At 46.0% G+C, this 26,041-nt stretch overlaps 2 protein-coding genes across 4 annotated transcripts in view; one reads left to right on the top strand and one right to left on the bottom strand.

Moving 5' to 3' along the window:
* Window positions 1-1,261: 1,261 nt before the first annotated feature.
* Window positions 1,262-23,490, bottom strand: Vps16 (VPS16, CORVET/HOPS core subunit). Its single transcript, XM_004634244.3, has 24 exons — window positions 23,350-23,490; window positions 7,695-7,783; window positions 7,362-7,459; window positions 7,156-7,284; window positions 6,931-7,075; window positions 6,691-6,806; window positions 6,486-6,608; window positions 6,309-6,364; window positions 5,819-5,908; window positions 5,629-5,723; window positions 5,426-5,502; window positions 4,827-4,958; window positions 4,606-4,733; window positions 4,435-4,470; window positions 4,097-4,205; window positions 3,814-3,948; window positions 3,614-3,722; window positions 3,428-3,525; window positions 3,235-3,342; window positions 2,863-2,940; window positions 2,601-2,770; window positions 2,433-2,529; window positions 1,642-1,745; window positions 1,262-1,526 (listed from the first exon to the last, which is right to left on the bottom strand). The coding sequence occupies exons 1-24, from the start codon at window positions 23,400-23,402 to the stop codon at window positions 1,382-1,384; spliced, it is 2,520 nt and encodes an 839-aa protein (XP_004634301.1). The 5' UTR covers window positions 23,403-23,490; the 3' UTR covers window positions 1,262-1,381.
* The window catches only part of Pced1a (PC-esterase domain containing 1A), a 6,074-nt gene continuing 3,157 nt past the window's right edge, over window positions 23,125-26,041 (top strand). The window contains exons 1-6 of one of the 3 annotated variants that reach the window (XM_023718571.1): window positions 23,125-23,196; window positions 24,270-24,414; window positions 24,941-25,020; window positions 25,129-25,367; window positions 25,457-25,607; window positions 25,692-25,938. In XM_023718571.1, coding sequence (XP_023574339.1) covers window positions 24,291-24,414; window positions 24,941-25,020; window positions 25,129-25,367; window positions 25,457-25,607; window positions 25,692-25,938 — 841 coding nt within the window. In that variant the 5' untranslated portion in view covers window positions 23,125-23,196; window positions 24,270-24,290. Of the gene's footprint in view, window positions 23,320-23,509; window positions 23,958-24,269; window positions 24,415-24,940; window positions 25,021-25,128; window positions 25,368-25,456; window positions 25,608-25,691; window positions 25,939-26,041 lie in introns of those variants that run through there. The other 2 variants (XM_023718570.1, XM_004634246.2) reach the window with 2 other exon arrangements.

Below are 26,041 nucleotides of genomic sequence, written 5' to 3'. Positions count from 1 at the left end.
TGGCCACTGATCAGCTTCAAATAGACATGTGGGCAAGCAGGTCTATGGGGGTTTTAACCCTCAGCTACCCAGTCATGTCCAGCATTTAAGTTTTCACTTGCTATCCAGACAGGCATTGCCAAGCAGATGCAAACCATCCCTAATGCATCCTGTCCAAAATCTTGACTCACATAATAAATGCTGACCAAAACAAATGGCTTACAATTTGAGTCATAGCCACTTGGAAGATTTTCAGAAATTTCCATTTACAAATTAGATGGGAGAAAAAAAAAAAAAAAAAGCCTATCTTACCAAACCGTACATCTTCTCTCTTCATGCAGTCAGATCTAGAAATGTTAGGGAGGCCTAAAATTCTACTAAGGCCTGTTTTCCCTCTGGTCTTTGGTTTCCTTCGTCTTCCTTCTAGACAAAGGTAATGAATGGGAAAAAAATTCCAATGATGGGTGGCAGAGGTGGATGCACTACAGCAGGCTGAAGCCTGGCAACAGAGGAGAACCAAGAAGTGCCCTACTTATTAGGCATGAAACCTTCACAGGAAATATGGTGGAGCCAGGAGTTTCCACTTACAATTCTCTTTGGACCCTCCTTTCCAACCCTGAAGTCTCTCTTCACTTAGACAGGTCTCACAAAGACCTCTCCTCTGACTCTCACAACCAGATGGCCACATGCCTCTCCATAATGCTCTGATCCTTACTGTAGGGAAAACTGGAAGTCTTGCCTTAGTTTACCCTGATTAGAACAGGTCTGATTCCAGCCCAAGCCTAGAGCTACTTGGGAGGCTCTACTGCAAAGAAAACTTGAGTCCAGGAGTGTGAGGTTGGTAGGTTGGTAGGTCCATCAGTTGGTCGGTCGGTCTGTCTCTTTCTCTCTCTCACACACACATATACACTCCTGAGTCTCCAGTTCCATCTTGGAGATGACCTGGGTTCCAAATCTGTTTTACTACTTACGTGCTGTTACCAATTTCCCTGGTCCTCTAAGTGGGGTGATATAACCTACTTTCCAGGATTGTCAGGAAGAATAGATGAAATAGTAATTGGAAAGTGTTTGGCTGGATTCTTGTGCATGCATGTGCATTTGATGCTTAAGTGTGGTGCTTATGTTTTGTGCCACATCGTCCATAATCATCCTACAGGCTGTGGAAACAGACAGGCCTCTCCTATAAGCCTTTCCTTCCAGACCTAACACCACCAGCTGAGAAAAGATGGAAGTTCTATGTCTAACGTTCTCTTGTTAGGCTGTACTGTGTTAAGACAAGCACTCTAAAGTGTTCCAACTTTATTTACAATCAAATCCCTGCTCCCCATTTCAGCCTCTCAGCTTTGCTCCAGGGAGGAACTTGCTGAAGTAACTCTTTGGTCAAGGCATCTAGGGGCAGTGCTCACTTCTTCTGAGCTTGTGCTCTGGCCCGTTGAATCTTGTCAGCTGTGGCCCCATCAGAGGCTCCAGTGCAGTGGGACAACACAAGGCTCAACTCTGCCTCATTCCGGTGCTCGATGGCCACATCTGCGGCCTGAGCCACGTCTCTGTGGTTGGAGCAGGAGGGAAGATGCTGTTGGAGCTGCCTGGGGACATAAGCCTACCTCTTATCAGCCCACTGCCTCAGCCACCTTGCACCCACAGGGCCCTCATTTGACGCACCCAACAAGAAGCAAAGCCTTGACCTTCTGCTCAGGACCCACACGGGATGCATATTTCTTGGCCTCGTATTTGTTGTGCTGTTTCATGCAGATCTCTACAAAGGGCTTTGCAGGAGAAGAAAGGGGTGAAGAGAAAAAAAGTGTAGGCTTCTTGGCCCTTTAACAACAAGCCTAACAGATACACTGTCCTCATATACTTTATACACCAGTCAGTAGTATGGTCCCCTTCCTACCCACATGACATTACAGTGATCTCAACATTTCTAAGGTAGATACAACCAAACCACACATCTTGTTGGAGCCTTAAGACAAATTATTTTCAATACTGCTCCTCCACCATCTACCACTACTCCTTGACAACAGGTATTTGCTGCACCTACCTGCAAAAGGCCTGTTTTTTTTCTTTCACAGATGCAATTAATATTCCTGCCCTCCACATCTCAAACTACCTGCTCTAGGAAATTCCCCTTGATATCCTCTCCTTCCTCACAGATCTGCTATCTCTGCATAGCCCACTTCAGATCATGCAGACTTTCCTTCAGGCACATGATGTCCACAGCCCTCCTTTGGGCAAGCAGCCCATTCTCCCACTCCCCAGTGTTTGCAGGCAGCCTTGGACTCCCTCTTGGGGACCTAACACAAGTCAATGGTGTCTGTCCAGAATGCACAGACAAAAGCAGCTCTGGCTCAGGGTGTGAGCAGCAGAACAAGTGCGGGAATGGGTCATTCTGCCTCTCTCTGTCCAGGACTAGCCTCCCTGGCAAGGGGCTAGAGAAAGGATCACTGTCTCACCAGGTAACCAATGGGTGACTTTTTGCTCTTGGAAAATTTCTCCAGCTCCTCCCAGTCTTCCAAATCTGCCAGGGCAGTGAGCTTCAGCCACCAGAGCCTGTGGGAAAGCTGAGCTTGCAGCTGCTGCAGCAGAAATAAGAACCACATGCAGTCTAGCTATTCACCTACCTCTTGTCAGGGATGCGGAAGTCACGTGCCAGCTGCTCTGCACGCTTGTTGTGGCCACCAACAATGAGGGTGGTGACCGTGTCGTGTAGAGACAGGTCTAGGAATTGGCCTCCCAACTCATCTTCTAGGCGCCGCTGTAGCCGAAGAAGGCGCATTTGATCCTCTGTGGCCTTGGAACATGGATGAGGCCGGTTGGGGATGAGTGGAACAGAGGGGAATGCCAGAAGGAGGGGAAAGGAAGTTCTTAGAAAACAGGCCAAACCTTGGCTGCAAATTCATTCTTGGCCTTGTAAAAGGCATCAGCTGCTGCCTGCAGAGCTGCTACTCGCCCTTCGATGCGCTACAAAGACAAAGAGTACCTAAGTGCATGGGATCCTGGCCTGCCTCAACGGATCCTGGATCTCTGTGCCCAGGTTTGCCATGGGCAGCCCTCCCAGCTAGGGGTACCACTCTGGTATCCTGCAGGGCTAGCTAGCTCCTCAGGGACTGGCCCCCACCCTGGCCTCACATCTTCTCAGACTCACCCGCTACAGGGAGCACCAGACGAGGTGTGCACCAAATGCACAGGCCTAGTTTCTCAGATAAGGAACCAGACCAAGAGCCCGTAGCACCTCCCCCCCAATAGATCTCAGACCTCTTCTGCAGCATAGCTGGCTCTTAGGTGGAAGCTGCCCAATTCCTGGTGGTTGTCATCTTGATTGTAGAGGTCCTTCAGTGTCTCTAGCTCCTGATGTTTACAGAACTGGTGCCATGGACAAGCAACTGGTCAACAAAGCCAAATCAACAGCTCAGGAGGCTCCATCCCTGCCCCTGCCCACCACATACACCTGTCGGTACAAACTCAAGGCCATGGGCTGGTTCCGGAGGGTCATAAAAAAGTCTCCTCGGTTCAGCTCATTCTTTAGGTGCAGTAACACTGTGAACACTGTGAGACAATAAGATAGGTATGGGTCCAGCCTGGGCCCTGCTTAGTTTAAGGGCCCCAGCCAAGCCCTAACCCCAAACATGATTACCCAGATCTGTGTCCCCACTCTCAATGGCCTTATTCAGTGCCAGTTTGCTCCTTTTCATCTTGAGGAGAAGAGGTACCTGCTCTCCTGACCGTGGTTCATACTCTAGCAGCTGTGGGGGGTAGAAGGCACAGAGAGAAAGAGTTGGTGTGGGCACCTTGAATGCCCATGAGAGTGTCTAGGGAAGGGCTGGGCACCCACACCTTGATGGCCAGCTCTGTGCGGCCACAGCCATAGGCCCGTGCAGCAATGTCTGAATATGAAACACCAGGAGTGTCCCCCAGCTTCTGATTAATGGCTCGTGCAACATCCTCATCTGACACATCCTTCTGTTGTACCTGCAAAGTGTGTGGGTGTTAACACCTAGATGTCTCCTCGACCCTAAGTCCTCAGTTGGAACTGCCCCCTTCACTTCTACACTTTGCTTCCACCTCACCAGGGCCTGAAATCACCCAAATGCCCCCAAGCCTCAGGCCATATCCTTGCCTTATAGCAGGCCCAATGAGCCAGAATCCTGCTGACACCCTGCACTTCTGGAAGGCGCAAGTACTCGCATATCTGGATGGCGAGGGGGTAAAGTCTCCGTAATACAAGCCTGGAAGACAAGGTGTGTGTGGAGGAGAAGGGAGTAAAGGGGCCAAGAAGGGAATAAATTACACGGGACCAAATGAGACAGAAAGAGGAACCTGAGTAATCTCAGCCCATGCCTCAGGCCTCCCAAATCCTCAAAAGATGTGGTGGGAGTAGTGAACGTTAAGACCCCACTAGAGTATGATGCCCATCCACCACATCTAGCCCTCCTATAGCCCCTGGGCTTGTTGTACCTGTCCAGTAGCACCTGGATGGTTAGTTGCTTATATCTGCATTTTTCTGGTTAAGGATCCAGCTGGGAATAGCTGTTTGCCAAGGACACACAGCCTGCATCTCCAGTCCAATCTCTCTCCTTCCCTTGCCACAGCTGGGTGTAAATGCCCTCCCACCATGCATATGGATACTGGCTATAGGTAAGGGGGATCCCAATGTGGTAATCCCGAACGGCATTGAGCACACGCAGGTCCTGACACATGCGTACAAAGCTGTCAGGTGGAAATCTGTCGAGGAAACACTTTCCAAAGGAAGCCGCCTAAGAAAGACCAGAAGGCAATGGAAGAGAGCTCCAGTTTCTCAGCATACCCATTCCCAGCACACCTTCCCCCAGGACTCCCTCCAGGCCAACCCTCAGTAGACTCTTCTGCATGTCTGGCCCATGCTCATGTCCTGCAGCCTCAATGCACTGCTGCACAGCTTGCGTCAGCTGCCCCAGCTCCTGGATCTCTCGCAGGTACTCATCTGCCTTCTGGCTCTCTTTCTGCAGAGAGAAGCCCAGGGATGGAGTACTAAGAGAAGATGCTCCATTTCTGGCCCAACCTACTCTGCACTGTGGTTCAAATGGGATGGTTTTGGAGGGGCTGAAAAGGCTGGTGCCCTAATCCCCTTGGCCCACTCAGGCTACTTGCAATGCCCATAGACCCACAGATAATGTACCAGCCCATAAAAGTCTATGGAAACCTAACATTTTCCTATGGTAATACTAACTTGTCCCTGGCTAGGAATAGTGAGAATGTTCTGCCCTTCTCATCACCATGTGGAGGATACCACATCCCTTTAGTCCACCTATGGCAGCCCTCCTCAGCCCAGGCCAGTGTCCTGCCTGAACTTTTAACAGGAGGCACCTGACTGTAGCTATGCAAGCCCAGGCAGTGGCCCAAGGCTAGGCCAGTTAGGAGAAATAGAAGAGATGCATCTTGGGACCTCGGAAGAAGTCCAGAGATTTACCTCATATTCCTTCTGGGCTTCCAACAGCAGTGCTCCAGGGGCCATTGAGGCAATTTTGAAGATCTCCTCACTGGCCACTAGGGGAAGGAGTTAGCAAGTCAGGGTAGCGGGTAGGAAAACCCCCAATCTTACCTCAATACCTAGACCCTGCTTTGAGCCAGCAATCTGCCCTGGGTTACATGGTGTCCTTGTGGGGTACTCACCTGGAACTTCGTGCAGGAATTCGTGAGTGCTGCGGGAGAAGATGCGGACCCCATCTAGCTCAGGAACCAGGTAGGAATCCTCATCTAGCACAAATCTGAGCTTAGTCAAGGTTCCTAAGACCATCCAATGATGGGAAAGGGTAGGTGATCTTTCTGCCCCCACTCTACCCAGACAGCCTTCCAAGGATACTGGATGCTCTCAGGTGCATTGCCCACCACCATTAACCGCCTCTCCCAGGCCACCACAACAGCCCTCTCCTTGCTTCGAGGACGGCTGCACCTGTGGACAGCACCACACACACAAGTCTGGGGCACTAACAGGATAGCAGGCCCCCAGTAGTTTCCCCCAGCATTGCTTGCATCAGCCTAGCACATGTTTGTGCCCTTTATTCCATTCCTTTGGTCACATGCTGACCTGCATGCTTCTGTCTTCAGCACACACTACTAGCTCTTAAGGATGGCAGAAAGAGAAGATCCTGGTGCCACTTTCTTAGTCAGTAGAAAAAATGAAACAAGACACCCCAGGTGGGGTGGGTATATAGCTCAGTGGCATAAGTGCCTGCCTGGCAAGCGCAAGATTCTGGGTTCAATTCTCAGTCCCCCCCCCCAAAAAAAAAAAGGTATCTGAGGAAGCAGGGCTGTATCTCACCTCTACCCCCAAATAACACGCCTATCCTTACCAGACCATTTGCTTTGGGGGTGCTCGTATATTGCAGTTGAATTCACACAGCTTGTCCTGAAAGGGTGGAAAATATCACGGCCCTGTCCCAGCAGTTGTTTGGTTGAAAAAGCTCCTCCCCATCCCCAACAGATCTTCCCTGGACAAGACATGATTCCCCATTGTCCTAGGACCACACCGTAAGTGATGCTGTCCCCATCCAGATGCAGCCTGTGTCTGTGAAGAGGGCCAGGTGTCGGTAGGTAAAGGAGACGGCCATCTGCAGGAAGCTAGTCACTCCAGGGGGTAGACCAGGGGGTGTCTGCAGCAAGGTGGGATAAGCTGAATTCTAAGCCTTTCCACTGCCCCCTTACCCCTCACTTCATTCCCACTCTGCATCTCACCACAGTAGAGCAGGTTGCATGATCCAGGAGATAAAGATCAGGTCCCACAGCCAGAAGAATGTGTGCTACTCGTTCCTGGAACAGTGTGGTCCAACATGATGGTGCACTTTGCAGGCCTGTGTCCAGGAAAAGGAGAAATTCAGGATGACCAGAGCCACAGCTTGTGCCTCTGCTGGTCCCACAGTCTGGAGACAAAACTGGTACTGAATGGCTATGTCTAGGCTTTCATGGCTTACCTACCTGGTACCTCTGGCATCCGGCGGAGTTTGAGGTCACCCACATTGGCACTAAGAGTAAAACGATGGGCCCCTGTGAGGATGGCCACCCCAGAACCAAGCTCAGTGTGAAAGATCCGGGCATCTAGAACTCTGTTCTGCAGCACTTCCTAGGAAAAAAAGCCATAGGTAGAGGGAGCCACAGGATCATAAATTCTTATCCTCCTTCCCCAGACCCTATGGTCCCTACATTGCCCATGCTAAAATGTCTCCGGAAGTCACCATGAAGCCCGTAAACCAGTACTGCACCATCTTCCTGCACGCAGAGCAGTTCTTCCTCAGCTGACCAGCCCATGGACACCACAGGACCACTTTTCCACTGTAGAGGAGAAGAGAGGTCCTGAGGCTATCCTGACGCCCACAGACCACAGCCCAAACACAATTCAGGGTGCTCACCAGCAGGCTGGCCAGGGGCACACCAGAAGCAGAATAGATCTCAAGCACTGGGCGCACACTGGCAGCTTTCTCTTTTCGCCAGGGGTTCCTCAGCAGTGCTGTAGTTTGAGAAAAGACTTCTGACCTAGACCCTCAGGCCCCATATGAGGCAAGCTTTGTGGGTTAGTTCCTCAGACATATCCCTTGGGAGGCAGAACTCATAAGAATCAGAATTAAAAGCATTCTGGTAGGGTGAGTTGGCAAAGAACAACCTGAGAGCGAGGGTCTCAGGAATCAAGGGTCTTAAGTTCATCCCATCATCCTACAGCATGCAGTAGTGGGGGGGCAACATACCAATGGGACCGCCATAGGGTGCAGCAGCCACCAGGCAGTCCCTGAGCTCTTCCTTCAGGTCCCAGTCCATGCTGTACAGTTCATATTTCCTGCCCACAGAGATAAGCAGAGATCAGCTTCCTCATGGCCCTGCATCCTGATAGAATAAGCCTCCAGCAAATTCTACAGCCTATATTTGTGAGAATCTACTCCATATCCTAGATGCAGGAAGGATGATGACCAGAAAGTGACCACATGCATACCTAGGGACAGTAGGCAGGGGAATAGAGGGTACTGGCAGAAAGGATGAGGAGCATCCATTAGCAGGAGCTCCTTGCTGAGTGTCCAAGATTAGCAGGAAACGTAATGTACAATGCGTGACCAATATATAAGGCAAAAAGAGAGCCTGAGATAGGTCTGGGGGGAGGGATGGCTGGCTTGGGCTGGCAACAGCAGTAAATGAGAACCCCTATGAGCCTCTCAGGATATGGAGACTTCTATTTCTAGTTCTCAACAATGAATCAGGTTATGAGTTTTATCCCCAAGGGTCCAACTATGCTTAGTGATGATGGACTGTTTTACATATACTGGCACACTAAGAAAAGACAGTATTTAAGGAGGACATTTTGTTTAGTACCATAACAGCAGTCTTCCCACTGATAATCAGGAAGATGCCCATCATTATCTGCCACCTGAAATCCTTCTCGGGGTTCTATCCAACATAATTTAAGAAAAATATAAAAAGAGGTTTAGGGCCAGCCAAATAGCTCAGTGGATTAAAGCGTCTGCAAGCAGGCACAGGGGCCGGGGGTTTGATCCCCAGGCCTGCCGTGAAGGCCCTGTCCCCGGGATGTGCTGAGATAGCAATTGAGACTGGGTGTGGTGGCACATGGCTGTAATCCCAGCTCTTGGGAGGCTGTAAACAGGTGGATCACTAGAGTCTGATTTAGCAGTGAGACCCTGAACACCCTGTAGATCCTTCCCTAAAACAAAAAAAAAAAAAAAAAAAAGGTTTACATTTTGGAGAAGGAACAAGACAGTTACTAAATTGAGTATCAAGAATCTGAAAATCTAAAAACTGAAATTCTTTCTTTTGTATTTGGTACAGGTCTACGGGGTCTACAGGGTCTCACTAAGTAGATTGGACTTGTAGTGATTCTCCTGTTTTCAGCCTATTAATCATCTTCCATGCCAAGAAACATTTTTTTGCCAAGAAACTTTTTATACCATACCAAGTGTTTTTTTTTTTTTTTTTGCTCCGAATGCCTTCAAGGCATGACTGGCTGTCTTGTGTTGTGGGGATAGAACCACAGCAACCTGAGCCTGACTGCTTTGTTGAAGCAGCCAGTTAAAGAACTGAGCTAAGGGGCAGGCTCCCCATACCAAGAATTATTCAGAAATACTAAACTTTGAAAAAAAATCCTAATAATGATAGCAAATAAATCTGTAAGATGTCCAAGAATAAATTTAACATAAATGTTACAAATGACATCAAAGTTATTTTTTTCTAATTTTTAAATTTCTTCTGCATTCTTTTTATTTACTTTATTTTTTAAAAAAATTATGTATTTGGTACAGGGTCTCACTATGCAGATCATAGTGATCCTCCTGTCTTCAAGCTCCCCAGTAAGGGAATTACAGGCCTGCACCACACGCCTGTCTCACTGGCCAGCTCAGCGTGGCCAGGGGCAACAAAGGCACGCCATGTGGTGCTCTGGATTGGTCCTTGGTGTCACACTTGCCTAAGCAGGCATTTAATCCACTGAGCTATGTTGCCAGCCCTCAAAGTTACTTCTAAAATACAGAAGATGGAGAAATATCTCAAAATGTTTGTGAGCGTATATACCAACTGTTCCTAAAGCTCATGGGAGGGGGGTTGTCTGAAAGACAAACTGCTGTAACACACTTAACATTTTAAAAACATGAGAACAGATACTTACTAGACATCAAACACGTTGTCATATAAACTAAAGTTAATTACAACTATTGTTTTGGCACAGGAATGAGAAAATAGATCAATAGAACAGTATCCAGAAAATGACCTAGAAATTGAGTATATAACAAAGATGACATTTCTTTCTTTTTTTTTTTTTAAAGATGACATTTCAAGTTGGTACATATTGATACTCATAAGATAACAGGCCCCACGGGAAGAACAATAAACATTATTATTATTTTTTTTTTTGTACTGGGAATCGAACTTAGAACCTTATGCTTGCCAGGCAAGTGCTGCCATTATTATTTCATTTTTAAGCTTTATTATAAAGTAACTTTTAGAGAGAATCCAAGATCTAAATGTTTTTTAAAAATTAGAAAAAATTTTTGGTGGCCAGGGATACAGCTCAGTGGCATCATACATGCCTGGCAAGTGCAAGGTCCCAAGTTTGATCCCTAACACTGCAAAAAAAACCCCACAAGTCTTGGGAAATTGAACCCAGTCTTCACACGAGTTACATTTCTCAGCCCCCCTCTTTTTTTTTTTTTTTTTTTTTTTAATGTATTTAGTACAAGATCTCACTACGCAGCTCAGTCTTATAGTATTGATCCTCCTGTTTTCAGCCTCCCCAGTGCTGCAATTACCGGTGTGTATCACTATGCTGGGTCTAGGTGGCCAGCTCAGCATGCCTGGGGGCAGGGTTGGCACAGTGTGTGATGCTGGCTGGGGATCAAACCCTGGTCCCTGCAATTACCTGAGCAGGTACTTAGTCCACTGAGCTATCTTGCCAGCCTTCCCCAGCCTTTATATAAGATTTTTTTTTTAAATTTTGAGATAAATGTTGCTAACTGCCCACCATAGGATTATAAGTATGAGCTACCATGCCTAGCAAAATCTTGGAGATTTTTACAGCATCAAAGTGGAAATAATTTCTAAGCATTATGTAAAACCTAGAAATTACTAAAGGAAATCCAACAAATGGATCTAAATAAAAATTAAAAGACTTCTGCATACTTCTATACAGAAAATGATAAAAATAACGCATATTCAAGTTTCTTCTACTAAAAACAATTCCAGAAAGGTTTACAAGAAACTCAACATAATGCCCATCACAACATGACTAGTTAAATTGTTTTATGTCCATTCTGGAGACTACTGTGTGGTCATCAACAAGGTGACTGTGGGTACTGACACAAAATGACCTGTACGATATCTTTTGAAAACAAGATATACTCAAAATGAAGTATCAGTCCATTTAAGTAATAAAAACTGTGCACATATTTTTGACAAGCATATTAAATATAATTGCATTTATGTGTACATACATAGAAAAACATTTAGCGGACTCTCGACTAGGCTAGAGACAGTGATTATCTTTGGAGCAGTGACAGGTGGGAAGACATGTTAGAAAAACCATTTATCTTTGTAGTACATACTTCGGCATTATATGAATTTTTCAAATTGTGAATTTTTATTTTAAGTTTTTACATTTCTTTGACATTTTGTAACTAAGATAATTGTGTAAGAATACTAGTGGGCAAATAGTTACACAGACATATTATCCCAGTTCTAGCTCTTTAAGCCCAAATTTGCACTTCAATACCTGTTCTGTGATTACTGACTAAGCAGCTCAGACTTTCTCCTATAGGTAGAGTGTTCAGCTTCCTCAGTAGAGGGCGCTGGAAGAACACTGCACTAGAACTCCTGAGCCTGAAGAGAGGTGTGAGGACACCTGGTGGTGTTTCCCCCTGGTTCATGCATCTGGAAAACCGTGCTCAGACCACCTTCTCAGGGTGCTAAGACAGGCACCACACTCAAGGTTTCCTGCCTACAAAAGGCCATCACTTCCTCTACACACCAAGTTGCCTGGCTACTAGCTGGACAGATTTCCAAAAGCTCCACCTGCACGCTTGTATATCCCGCCACTGGCCTGCCTCATGGACGCTGTGTCCCAGGCCTCCTGCCTGCACCCACACCCCTACTCTCATTTCGCACTCACACCCTGGCCACCAGTTGCAGCTGGCCCATATCCCTTACCTCTTGCACCAACTGGGCTGCTTTTTAATGCTTGATGCTACAGACCAGTCGGATTAGGATTCTCTGCCAGCCAATGGGGTGCAATTTAGTTTTCTCCAAAATGAGGCTTTTTATTACAAGTTTGTCATTCCTTATGCACTCTCCTTTGTATAAGATTTTTTTCTTATACTTTTCCACCAGTTTAATCTTTTTCTTTTCTTTTTTTTTTTTTTTTGGCAGAACGGGGGATTGAACTCAGGCCTTTGCGCTTGCCAGGGAAGCGCTTATTCCACTGAGCCATCTCCCCAGCCCCAGTTTAATCATTCTTTATATTAACTTTCCCAGTTTAAGTCTTGTGATTGGACTCAGACTGGCAATGGGAGTTAGAGACTGGCTTGGTGTTACTCTTTGTCAAATGGAAAATGGATGCTGGTAACCCATTCTATGGCATGGCATCACAATTGACCAAGATGCAGTGATTGACTTCTATGTCCATGCTATAATTTGTGTGTAGGTGTCCCCCCAGAGCCTCATGCAGTTTTGGGGCGGCTTCTGGAGTTTGTGATTGATTATTGTGGGTGTGAATGTTGCACCTTCCCTGGGGCAGGTAATTTGCATTTCAATGCAAGGAAGGAAGAGAAGCTAGCTGCTTGAGCAGCTACTACTCTCCTCCTTTTGCTCTTGCTCTTTGCCACCACCATGAAAGGTTGTTCTCTGCCATGTGTCAGGCTGCCTTGGAGCCAGATGACTGTGAGCTAAATAAACCTTTCCTTTCTTCAATTTGGATGTTGGGTATTTGTCCCAGCAACGAGAGAAGAGTAACTAAGACAGTCCATCTGTATAGAGATGAAGACTAAGGACTACAGTGTGGGGTGGATTATTTATTTATTTTTGGGATGTGTGTGTGTGTGTGTGTGTGTGTGTGTGTGTGTGTGCACAGGGTCTCACAATGCAGCTCGAACTCATAGTAATCCTTCTGTTTTCAGCCTCTCCAGCACTAGGATTACAGGCACATGCCACCATGCCTGGACGTGGTCACCAGCTCAGTGTCCCTGGAGGTGGTGCTGTGCAGCATGTAGTACCAGGGATCGAACTCCAGCCCTTGCACTTGTTCAAGCAGGCACTTAGTCTACTGAACTATCTTGCCAGGCCTAGGGGTGGATTATTTAGTGTGCACTTAAACACTTACAAAGAGAAAATGACACGCTCTGCTCCATTCATTTTCAGTTCAAGCCATGGTCTAAGAAGCAGAAAGCTTCTATAAGGGCCCTAAAATTAACTCATTTCTTGTAGTTACACAGTAGATATTGCTGAAAAATCAAACACAAAAATTTTGTGGATTGCTGAATTAAAACAGCAGAATTCATTAACACGCAATTTCTACTGTGAAAATAAAAATATTGATTAGGAAACATAATGGGATCCTGAAACTTGAATGGGGTATCCAGATAGACTCAGATAAAATGACAACTTTAGACTCCTAAGTCATTCCAAGCTTCCCTCTGTAGTGAAAGTAGCTGGCTTTCTCATCTCTGAGCCTAACTGTCCTCTCAGCTTGAAAACCATATGATAACCTCATTTGGGATAGATGTCTTAGAAGCCTGTCTATCCAAGACTGACCCAGTTAACACAGCTGAGTGTCCCTATAGGACCCTAATACAGCACCATTACCAGGGTGCTTCCCAACTCTGCAACTTGGTATATGGGGCCTCTCTTGTTATGGAAGGCTACAGTCTTATAAGTTGACACATACTCTGGATGTGGATTTGCCTTTCCTGCCCATAATGCATGCACCAGCACCTACCATCTGTGGATTCACAGAATGCTTTATCTTTCATTGTGGCTTTCTGCAAAATACTGCATCTAATCAAGGACCTCATTTCACAGCAAAGAAAGTATAGCAGTGGGCTCAGGAGCATGAACCAACTGGTCTTACCACTTACGCCATCACCTGCAGGTGGCTGGTCTATATTTACTGACAACTCAGTTACAACCCCAATTGGAAGCCAATAAACTTAAAAGGATAGGATTCTGCCTTGCAGGCACATTATATAGCATTGTCTCCTCTATAATCAGAACATATGAGACCTAAAACCAAGGGGTATAAGTGGGAATGGCTCTCACTATTATACCTAGTAATCAGCTTATAAAAATGTTGCTTCCAGTCCCAGGAACTTTTGAGATTTGTTGAGTTGAAAAACTGAGTTTCCAAAGGGAAAATGATTCCACCAGGAGACACAACAATGGATTTATTGAGTTGGAAGATTATAATGTCACTTTACTCTATTGGGCTCCTTGCACTGAGCTACTAGGCGTAAAAGATAAGGTTAAGCCAAGAGTGGTAGTGAGGCCTATAATCCTAGCATTTGAGAGGCTGAACTGGGAACATCAAAAGTTAAAGGCCAGACTGAGCTACATACCAAAACTTTCAAAAAGACAAATGAGGTTAATCTACTGGCTAAAGAGATTATACTGCTTACAGTGGAAAAATTGAGTTCTTGCTATATAACAGAGGCCATGAGGGGTATCTTTGAGATCCAGTGACTCCTCGGAGGCACCTCTTAAGTATTTCTATGCCCAACAATGAAAGTCAACAAAAAACTTCAGCAGAAAAAGAAAAAAAGGCTTGGGTCGTGGCAATGGCAAAAAACCCAGAACAGTGGAGGTTCTGATGGAGTGCAAGTGAAGTAAAAGGTGATCAGTTGAAGAATGAAGATATCAACTATGACTTTGTGACCAATTACAGATTGAAAACTGGAGTCCCTCTCCATATTTTCTCTATGCTTTTTCACACATGTGCTCATATGTATACACACATACAGTACATTATCTTCTCTCTCATTTTATGTACAAATTACCAGAAGTTAATGAGTTAATGTCACAATTTAGTTTTTAAGTAACAGAATATTCAATGGCACTGTGATTCAATTTGAGAAATAATACAGTGATGGATGTGAACACTTAAGATTACATGCAGAGAAAGAGCAGTTCTTTTCTTTTCGACAAGGTCTTGTTATGTAGTTCAAGAACTATGTAGTTCAGGCTGGCTTCAAACTTTTGGTGATCTTCCTGCCTCAGCCACCCAGGAGTTAGGATTACAGACCTACACTGCAATGCCCAACATTTTTTATTTTATTTTATTTTTTAAAGACAGGGCCTTGCTATGTAGCCTTAAATGGCCTTGAATTTGAGGTAATCCTCCTGCCTCAGCCTCACAAATGCTGGGATTACACATCTGTGCCACCATTCCTGGTTTAAGAGCAATTCTTATAACGATAGCAACATCTTGTTAAGCAGAACTGCAATGTTGATTTATTGTTGTAAAGAAGTTCAAAAATGTGTACAAAGGTGTATGTATATAAAAGCTAAGTAGTCAAATAGAGGACTATTCCATGTATCAATTTATTACTTCTCTGCTCCAAATTTACCTTTCAATACACAGTGTGCAGTGAGCTGGACGTTAAACTCTCTCAGTAGAGGGCACTATAGGGACACCACATGAGAAAAGATCTCTTTTCTTGCTTCTAGCATTTGTAGAATTGAGGACACCTAGTGGTGCTCTGTCCCATCCACATGCCCACAATGCACAATCCCGAAGCCCTCTGTTTCGGCCTGGACTAGAGCCCACCACCCAGCAGTTCTCTCCACCTAGATACTACATGCTTCAGATTCCCTGTTTACACCACTGCTCCGATCTGTGGCAAGTTCATGTATGTGGCCTGTAGTTATGGCTCACTGGTACCCTGTCTGTGCCCAGAAGTGCTGCTTTCTGCTGACTATGGATAAGCTCTAGATAGTGTACCAGGTAGTCAAGCTCAAATGGCTGCAGAGGTGTGTCCACTACAGTGAAGGATGTCACTGAGAACAGGGGGTCAGACTGGAGAAGAGAGAAAAGAGAATACCTTTGGCTGGAGGTGAGGGGAAAGAGATGGTGAGAAGGAGGGACCTATGGGACAGGTGATTACTCTTTTTCAGAGATTTGGGTATACTGATATCTAACAGGCAGCACTTTAGGGCAGTGATAATGGAATGCAACGTGAAATGGTCTTTATATTTTCCTGCAGGAAGGAAACAACCATACACATGCTTGTTAAAATACAGGTCAAGTTTTCAATCCTCTCCCTGGATATGATGAAGCAAGTCTGGCCTAGAACACGCATGTAATCCACACCTAATTGGTCAGGTGATCTTGATGAAGGGGGCTATGGACAACAGCTAGAGAAACACCATGGCTGAGAGGGATATGGGTGTCCAAGAGGGTGACTGAGAATACAGGGAAACAGCACTGTGTACAGGGACACGGTATCTTCCACAGGTAAGGAATGGCCAGGTCTTTTAGGGGAAGTCTAGGTCTTTCCACAGGATGGACTTTTAGTTCTCTGGGAAACATGAAATGAAGTCATTGGTTCAGAGGAGTAGGCAAGGAGACTTCAGTTTTCATTATTTCTACAGAATTTTAATTGTTCATAATTATTTCATCATGTAATCTTTCATAAGTAGAGCCCTTATGGTAGGCATAGGCTGCTTCTACAAAACAAGACTGTAGGAGACCAGCTGAAGTTGTGGCCAGGGACCTGCTACAGTCCGACTGCCTGTTATTTAATCCAGATAGCAGCGCTCTGTAGCTTGGATAGAAGCATAGAGGTGGGGAGAGACAGATGCACTGGGAGGTGACTCTGCACCAGTCAGGTGCAACTAAAGCACAAAGGCACAAGGTTTTCCGGATAAAGGTAAGAAAGCAAGCAAGCAACTGAAATGTCTTAATATGGCTGCTCTCCTAGCTGGTAAGAGAGGGAAACATCATTACAGAAAGGGGCTTTGCATGTGGACACAAAGAGGACAGAGGCCACCAGAAATGAGGAACTAGTGAGTTAAAAGGTAAATGAACAAAGAGGTTTCAGATGCCAGTGTGGACAGGAGCTTGTGGTGTGAGAGAAAGCTTTCTGAATTTAACACTTCAGAGGTACAGCAGAGACCCAAGGGAGAGTGAGTAGACAAAATCACTTGAGTATAGATTGTGGAACCATGAAGCCAGGTGGTCATTTAAGTCACCATGAAAGGTGGCAAGAACTGGGATGCCTAAGAGGTTGTGGGCTAACATCCCCAATCAATAAATGAGAGATTTTTTTAAAAATGAGAACTATAGCCCAGCAGGTTGGCAGTGACATAGATCAGGTGGGAAGGAGGAAGAGCCAGGCATAAAAAGTTCTACAGGGGGCACAGTAGTCAAGGTAGGAGAGTGAAGAACAATAATGAATGATCACTGTTGAAGCCTTGAGGGTAAAGTAGGCTTCTTAGGAACAAAAGATGACTCAAGCTGTGCCTTGGGGTTGGTATGAGGTATAGAAAGGCAGACTAAAGGGTAGCATCTCAAAAAAAATCCTAAGGGTAAAGACAGGTCATACTCTCAATGGGCAAAACCAGCTACATCTTTCTACTCCACAGCAGTAAGTGGAATCTGAATTCTAATGCCAAGAAACCAATAAACTTTACAGTTCATTCCAGCTCCTATAGGAAACAGTGAAGAAATCCCTGTGGTGATACAGCTGAAACTTCTGGAGAAGCATGGTTCAAGAGAGTGAGGAGCTCTTGTGTGAAACAGGTCAGGCATTAGGGCCCTAGAAGGATGAAGACCTTAGGTCTAGCAACAGTCCAGCAGTTAACAAGTGTTCAGGCCCTAAAAGAGGACATCTTCACTCTTGCAAAACCATGCCTCTACCTTATCTCAAAAATAAAGGCTACTAAAGAATTCTTGGGACAGAGCTGACAGGACTGTCAAATGATACAATGGCTGCCGTGAGAAGAGCATGGCAACCTGTTATGACTCATGTCTAGGTGTCCCCCAAAAGCCTCATGAGGCCATAGGTGGGTTTTTTTTTTTTTTTTTTCAGAGGTGGCTGAATCTAGACTGTGTAATGCACTGGGCACAGTGGTGCATGTGTGTAATCCTAGCACTTAGATCGCTGCTAGAGCCAGCCTGGGCTACATAGTGAATTCAAAGCCAGCTTGAACTACATGGCAAGACATTTATTAAAAAGAAAAGGGAAAAAAAAAAAAAAAAACCACAGTGTGTGATGCTGAGATTAAGGGTATATTATTAGCAAATCAGTCCACTGATTGAGTTGGCACTGTCCTAATCAAGGTAATTTAGAGAACAAAAAGGGTAGAAAGAAGCTGTTAAGGCCCCTTGGTTGCTTTGCTTTTTTTTTTTGGTTTTGAGACAAGGTCTCATTATATAGAGAGGTTGGCCCTGAATTCACTATATAGCCCATACTGGCCTCAAACTCTCAGAGATCCTCCTGCCTCAGCTTCTCAACTGTTGGGATTACAGGTGTGCCCCACCATGTCCAGCTGCTTTGCTATCTTCTGCCTGCCATGAACTTTTCTCCTCTAAGATTCCTATGTGCCATGCCACCTTGCCTTGGAGCCAGCCAATTATGGTCTGAAACCTCCATGAATTGTGAACTAAATCTCTCTCCTTTTAACTCTGGGTGTCCGATATTTTGTCTCAGTAATCAGACACAGCTCTTCAAAAATTGAAACACAACTTGTGTATATATTCTTTTTTTTTTAAATTTGGTACAAGGTCTCACTACGCAGATTGGACTCAGTGATCTTCCTGTTTTCAGACATGCCAGTGCTGGGATTATAGACATGTGCCACCACACCTGGACTCGTGGCTGGCTCAGCATGCCCAGAGGTGGGGCCAGAGTGGCATGTGCTAAGATCCAACCCTGGTCCCTGTGCTTGCCTAAGCAGGAGCTTAAGTGTGCTGAGCTATTTCACTGGCCCTTTATATATTCTTAAGAGAACTGAAAGCAGAAGTAGAGCTGTAAAGACATATTTGTAGGTTGGATGTGGTTGCTCATGTCTGTAATCCCAGCACTGAGGAGGCCCAAGCAGGAGGATTGTTGTGAGTTCAGGACCAGTTTGGGCTGGTATAGTAAGTTCAAAGCCAGCCTGAACAGTAAGACTGTCTAAAAAAAAAAAAAAAACAATTAACAGGTAAAAACATATTTGTTAGTTCGTATTGGTGCTAAGATATGAACTCAGGGCCTTACATATCTAGGCAAGCATTCTTCCACTGAGCTACATCTCTATCCCTATTAAAGAGATGTCTGTATACTCATGTTCATGACATTATTCTTAACAGCCAAGGGGACAGCAACTCAAGTGTCTGTGGAGAGATGAATGGATAACCAAAATGCAGTATATAAAAATAATGGAATGAATACTTTCAGCCTTTACAAGGAAGAAAGTTGAAATGGGGATGTAGCTCACTGGTAGATACTTGCCTAGCATGTACAAGGCCCTGAGTTTGATCCCCAGCACACACACACACACACACACACACACACACACACAAAATAGCATAGATACACAGCTACTTTCTCTTAGTTCAATGAAAAGAAAGTTTTGATAGTGTTTAGACAAGATATCATGTCTGCATCTTGTACTACGAATAACTACTACAAAGACAATATGCAATGTATTAATTACTGTAACTGTCCTACTAATCTGTTTTGAAACTGTCTCATTGCTACTTCTCAATAAAATTATTTTTAAAAATAAAAAAAAAATTCATGGAGATGGAAAACAAAATGCTAGTTTCTACTGGCTGGGGAGACAGTATTTAATGGATATATAATTTCTGTTTTGCAAAATTAAAAAATTTTTTAAAACTTGCTGCACAACAACATGCACATAGTTTACATTAACTGTATACTCAAAAATGGTTAGGAATGTAAATTTTATACTACTTAACCACTATTTTAAAAAATATTCATGCTGGGGCCGGGGAGATAGCTCAGTGGAATAAGCGCTTCCCTGGCAAGCGCAAGGGCCTGAGTTCAATCCCCGGTTCCGCAAAAAAAAAAAAATGTTCATGCTTATATATGCAAAAAAGCAAAACAAAACACAAATATAACTAGAGTACTAAAAGTCTTCCTTTCTTCTGAGAATAATTTGAGGGGGTATGTAATTGTATATTTGGTCTTCTTTCTTTTACCATAAAGATTTTTTCTTTTTTTCTTTTTCTTTTTCCTTTTTTTTTCCTGTGGAACCGGGGATTGAACTCAGGCCCATTCAACTGAGCTATCTCCCCGGCCCCAAGATATTTCTAAAGTGTTTGAAACACACTGTTCAAAATCAAGCTCACCCTCTTGCCTGCCAAACTCCTTTCCTGTAATTTTTAAATGAAAAACCCAGTCATCCCTGATTCTTCACTCTTCTTCCTCAAGTGCAATCATTACAATCTCCTGTTCACCTGTTAATCTCTTTGGCCCCTCCCACCACCATCACTACCCCAGTGCTCCCAACCTGCTCCCCTTCCAGAAGGAACTATGTTACAAATCCAATCACATCAGTCTTTTCATTAGGACTGATTTCCAATCCCAACTGTTTTTCAAATAAAAATGGTCTATGAACCTCTACAAGGTACAACCCTTAAGGGCATTTATCTCATGTCCTTCTCCCACCCATATATTCTCTTCTGTATCCCATTCCTTCCACCTAAATGTACTCATTCCCTTGACGGCCATTATCATTTCTTTCAAGATGTCTTCCCTATCTTAACACCTTCTATAGTCCGTTATATGCTCTCCTAGGTTATACATTCCTATACCTCACAGCGATTATCTTTCACAGTAAAAATATGAGTGATTTCACTTGCTGGCTGTAAACCTTATGAGGACAGAGTCCATGTGTGTTTTATTGGTCAACACCCACATAGTCTGGCAAAAGGTTAGGCAAAATTAACTAATGGGATTAGGTCAAGTTGCTCTTTTATGACAAAAAATGGCTACATGGTTGGAGTCCTGTAAGAATAGTGCCCATGCCAAAGTCGGGCATGGTGGTGTATGGCTGTAATACCAGTGCTGGGAAGGCTGAGACAGGAGGATCACTGTGAGTCTGAGCTGTGTACCAAGACCCTGTACCAAATAAATAAATAAATAAATAAATAAGAACAGATGCTATTTCTTTTTGCCTTCCCAAATTCTGTGAGTTGTCTAGGACAATATTTCCAATGGAGGAAAAAAAAAAAAAAAAAAAAAAGCCTGTCCTGGAGACAGGACTTGAAATGCAATGTCTCCCACCTGTTTATCATTCATCTACTTATCATAATATAGACTATATCCTAGCTACACATAGATATGAGCAAAATCAAACATCTTCCCTTAAAGCATCTTTATTTTGATGTACAAGCTAAAATATATTCTATTTTCCTTTTGGTGGTTTGTTTGTTGAGACAGGGTCTTGTCTTGTAGTACAAGCTGGCCTTGAACTCACAGCAATCCTCTACCTTGGCCTCCAGAGTGCTAGGATTAAAGGCATTCTTTTTTATCTAACAAGTCATTATTTTTTTAGTTCGATGTCAAAAAGTAGGATCCAACACAATTTGAAACTGGCTTCAAATCCTGGTTCCACCACTATCTACTAGCTGTGTCACATGGCCTCTCTGTGCCTTACCTTTCTCTTCAGTAAGAATAAAGGTGATGCCCACTTTCTGGAATATCAGGCATAAGCAAATTAATATACATACATGGCCTCAATATCTGTTAGCACCTCAGAATATAAATATCCTGCACAGCGCAAGTCTTAGAGCCCAAATCCTTTTTGGCATTATAGAACAGATCAAAATAGGTTTGCCATTCAGCCCTCCAGTTGTGGCATGCACATTTCTTTAAAACACATTTCTTTAAACACATTTCTTTAAAACTATGGACATATCCATAATGCTAAGACTTGATATGATAAACAGGAGCTCTGTGGTAATGTGATCTTCGGTACTGTGACTTAATAAGTCTGAGTGAACACCAACAGATATTTTCAGAAGTAACAAGTTAATATTTTAGGAAGTGAATGCTAAAGCAGATAGCTGGTATATAAACACTAGAGCAATGACAGCAAAACTTTTACGGCTTTCAAAAAACAAAACAGCACAAAACAGCACAATAAAACAAACAGCACAATGCAGTACATGTGCCATAGGTTCACCACTACTGCACCAGATGCTAACTTCGTCATTGATATCTGTTTTTCACCAAAACAACTAAACACTGGTATTTGGTGTTTCACCAAAACACTGGTATTTCCTACTGATTTCACACTAAATTTTACAATTTTTTCAAACATATAGGTATATTCTTCTTTTTTCTTTTTTTCTTGGAACCAGGGATTGAACTCAGGCCCTTACACTTGCCAGGGAAGCGCTTATTCCACTGAGCCATCTCCCCGGCCCCCATGGTATATTCTTAAGAAAGTAAAATTGTGAACAAACAAATTCAACATATCTTTAAAAATTGCCACAAGGTATTTGTCTACCTAGGAGGTATATTACATCAGGAATCAAATATTACATTTACTCTAGTGTTGCGGGGTACATTTATAGTTCCAATTACTTTGGAGCCTGAGGCAAGAGAATCCTAAATTTGAGGCCAGTGTGGGCAACTTTGGAAGACCTTGTCTCAAAATAACAGTTAAAGAAAATAAAGCTCTGGAGGTGTGGTTCAGTGGTAGTGTGTCTACCAAGTGGGAGGCCATGGCTCAACCCCCAGGACCACAAAAGTTTGAATATGTAAATAAGAACAATGTCTTCTATTGAAATGACTCACAGCAATATGTTTATGATCATTAGTTGACAGTGATATTCTTTTTTTTTTTTTTTTTTTTGCAGAACCAAGGATTGAACTCAGGCCCTTGTGCTTGCCAGAGAAGCACTTATTCCACTGAGCCATCTCCCCAGCCCTGACAGTGATATTCTTTTAAAAATGCATTGGTCAACTGTAACAGAGTAGTCATTGTAAGTATGCACCGGAGATAAATAAATCCAAGAAATATGCTCTCTGCCCTCAAGGAGCCTGGTTTAGCTGATGAAACTTATATATTGTCCTACTGTGCTACACATAACAGATCTTTGCACTTGGCCATGCAAGGACCAAAGGATTCTATTTAGGGTGAGGGTCAGGGAGGGACCTGAGAGAATTATTGAGAAAACCCTTGAACTAGGTCCACAGGATAAGCAAAAAATATTCTTCAGTGACATGAAGAAGGACCAGGGCAAACGTAGAAAGACTGGAAAATAAAATTCGGGTAAGAGAGAGGCAGATAAGGTTGGAGGACAAGTAGCACCGGACATCACAAGTTGTGTACCTTACAAAGTAGAGAAGCCATAGAAAAATCCCAATGAGGGTACATGAAGTGATAGGTTTATACTTCCCAAGATTTGTGGCTTTGTACTCTACAACTCCCACCAGAGGGCTGTCCTCTCTCACCAGGGGTCCTCACTCAAATGCTTCCTCAGCATTCACAGACAACTTGCCCCCTTTTCCCACCCACGGTCAGTCACTCGTTCCGTCGCGCGATTCCGCCCCACCTCTGAGCGCCCCTGTGGTCTGACTTCGGCAGCACTTTCCGGCAGCAGACTGGGCATTCGCGGTCACCGCGGTGGCCTTCCTCAACGTGATCGGAGCATCCTTCCGGAGGCTGACAGGCCTGAGCTTCGGGGTGACCATCGCATTTGCCTCAGTGTTCTTCTCTCGTGAGGGGAAAGGCCCGGCTCTCAGACCACAGGTAGCTAGACGTTAAGTGGCAGACGCCGGGAGAGAGCTGGCGCAGGGCGGACCCCAGCACCCCTAGGGATAGGGACGAACGCCGCCGGCTCTACCCAGAGACTAGAACGGGTGAACGAGCGGGGTAAGCCGGGCAGTGGGCGGGGCGGCTCACCGGTAAAAGGCAGAGTCTCCGAGCGGGTTCCAGTTCGCTGTGTAGCAATCCATAGCTGGTGCAGGCAGCAGCTAGGTAGAGCGAGGAGAACTTCAGGGTGGCGCGGCCTCCAGGCCGGCACTTCCGCTTCCGCCCGTCCGGGTCATGTGACGAGGCCGCCAGGGCAGCCATCACTACTGTGGGCAGCTACACTTGGCCGTTGCAGTACTCCCACCAGTACCCGGGCTTCGCCCCACTTTGGGAGGCCTAGTCCCAGTCTTGCCCCTGTGGTGGCAAACCTTTCCTGCCCCTTTCGGCGTTGAGGGGTCGAGAAGGGCGGGTCATGGGTGACCGGAAGTGGGAGCTGTAAGCTTTGTTGCCCCGAGGGCCGAGGCCCGAGGCGCCGTCGTCGGGCCACTGCGACGCACGCATGGAGACCAATGGGCGTCGGGCTGCGCACCGACAGCTAGCCGGGGCGCATGGGCTCTGTGGAGCAGGAGCTTTGCAGAACCGACTGGCCTCTCGGGGCGCGGGAACATGAGGCTTAACCAGGTGCCCTCTGCGGGCGACGCTCGCCGTTCGCGGTCCTGGCCTGCTCGCTGGTGAAGGGCGCGGAGCCCCAGGACCCGGTAAACGGCGCGAGCGGGCGTGCGCGCATGCGCGGGGCGGCGGCGGGCACGTGGCGGGGCGCCGGTCCGCGCCGCGCGGGAAACGTCACGGCTCCTTGCAGGCCTGCTCGCGCGGCGACACCCAGCCTGAGGCGCGGAGTGTGACCAGGGCCGGCGCTGCCATGGGCTGCCTTCTGCCTCAGCTACCTACCTCTTCCCTGTAACCCTGAGCTTCTCGGAGAGGACTTGCGCAGGTCTCATCGCAGGGTGGGCCCTGAGTCCGACCTGCCCTGTGTCCCCGCCCTTGAGCGGTTTAGTGGCTTCTCCCTGCAGCCCGTTGGTGTCCGTGGCAGCATGGTCTTCTGTCTGGAAAACGAGGTGCCGCGCCGTCCGCAGCGAAGCGCCATGGTTCCCTTCCAAGCCTCAGAAGTCCAGCAGCTGCTACACAACAAGTTCGTGGTCATCTTGGGGGACTCCAGTGAGTGCCCCTTCTAGGATGACACGTCCCAGTCTTGCATCTGCAACCTGTTCTCTGTCTGCACCCTTTGTCTCCATCTGAAACTTCTGGGGCCCTTAGCCTGTTCCAGTCCAGTAGATTTTCCCTTTTTTTTTTTTTTTTTTTGGGCACACCTTCTCTAGGCATGCTGACTGATGCAACTTGTGCCCTTTTTCACCTATTCTTGTTTGTCTCTTTATCTCTTCTTCACAATCCCAATAATTTCCCAGAAAGCTGTGGATTGTGTTGTGTGTATTCTAGGTGACTTGCTAACTTAATTCTACCAGATTTTCTTGGTCCCTGTATACTGAGTTGGTAGAGAGGGACACAGAAGAAACAGAGATAGTGCTAGTAAAAGTTATTTTAACCTCACCTATCTCCTTCTCTAAGGCAACACACCAATCTGGTATTAGGCAGTACAGCCCTCAGAAAGATGAGAGGCTTGGATTGGAAGGAGTTAGGATGGGATAAGATCTGTTTCAGACTTGGGTTCTCTATTTCCTTGCAGTCCAGAGAGCTGTGTATAAGGACCTGGTGCTTCTGCTCCAGAAAGACTCACTGCTCACAGTTGCCCAGTTGAAAGCCAAGGTGAGGGAAGCTTGGCAGCCATGCTAGTGGTGGATGGGTACAGCCCCTGGCCTGGCAGGGTCCACCACTCTGGCATGGGTCTGACAGTGGGTTCGGGGGGGTGGGCAGGGGGAGCTGAGCTTTGAACAGGACCAGCTGGTGGCTGGGGGCCAGCTGGGTGAGCTGCATAACGGGACACAGTATCGTGAAGTCCGACAGTTCTGCTCGGGTTCTGGCCACCACCTTGTGCGCTTCTACTTCCTCACCCGAGTTTACTCTGAGTACCTGGAAGACATCCTGGAGGAGCTGACATATGGGCCTGCCCCGGACCTGGTGATCATCAACTCTTGTCTTTGGGATCTCTCCAGGTTGGCATGGGAGAGAGGGAAGTTCTGGTTGGAGGTGGAGGTATTACTCCAGCCTGGTGCTCCTATCCACCCTATGTGTTACCCAACAGGTATGGCCGCTGCTCAATGGAGAGCTACAGAGAAAACCTGGAACGAGTGTTCGTACGCATGGACCAAGTGTTGCCAGACTCCTGTCTGCTGGTGTGGAACATGGCAATGCCCCTGGGGGAGCGTGTCACTGGGGGTTTTCTGCTACCAGAGGCAAGTGACAGGTCCCCTTGGACAGGGATGGGAAATTGGCTGGTAGGTAGGGGATCCTCTTAGAAGCTGCATTCTCTCACTCAGCTCCAGCCCCTGGCAGCCACTTTGCGACGGGATGTGGTTGAGGGGAACTTCTATAGTGCTACACTGGCTGGGGACCACTACTTCGATGTTCTGGATCTCCACTTTCATTTCCGGCATGCAGTACAGCACCGTCATCGCGATGGTGTCCACTGGGACCAACATGCACACCGCCACCTCTCACACTTGCTTCTGACTCACGTGGCCGACGCCTGGGGCGTGGAGCTTCCCAAGCGGAACTATTCCCCTGGTGAGCCCTACCACAAAGGGGGTCGGGAAGTGATACAGAGGGCCCTTGGCACACAAAGCTTAGGAACAGAACACAACAGAAGTACTCACAAAATACAGGTGTT

The sequence above is a fragment of the Octodon degus genome, unplaced genomic scaffold, assembly GCF_000260255.1.
Source record: "Octodon degus isolate 3935 unplaced genomic scaffold, OctDeg1.0 scaffold00060, whole genome shotgun sequence".
Taxonomy (NCBI): Eukaryota; Metazoa; Chordata; class Mammalia; order Rodentia; family Octodontidae; genus Octodon; species Octodon degus.
Note: the sequence above shows the minus strand (reverse complement) of the source record. Positions and strands in the feature narration are given on the sequence as shown.

Bases quoted from the DNA above. Each gene is read 5' to 3' on its own strand.
- Vps16 (XM_004634244.3), bottom strand. From the start codon at position 23,402: ATGGATTGCTACACAGCGAACTGGAACCCGCTCGGAGACTCTGCCTTT. The intron at 4,734-4,826 runs GTTGGCCTGGAG...GGTCTTTCTTAG, and splicing joins TGCAGAAGAGTCTACTGAGG to GCGGCTTCCTTTGGAAAGTG. The intron at 2,530-2,600 runs GTAGGTGAATAG...GCTTTCCCACAG, and splicing joins TTCCGCATCCCTGACAAGAG to GCTCTGGTGGCTGAAGCTCA.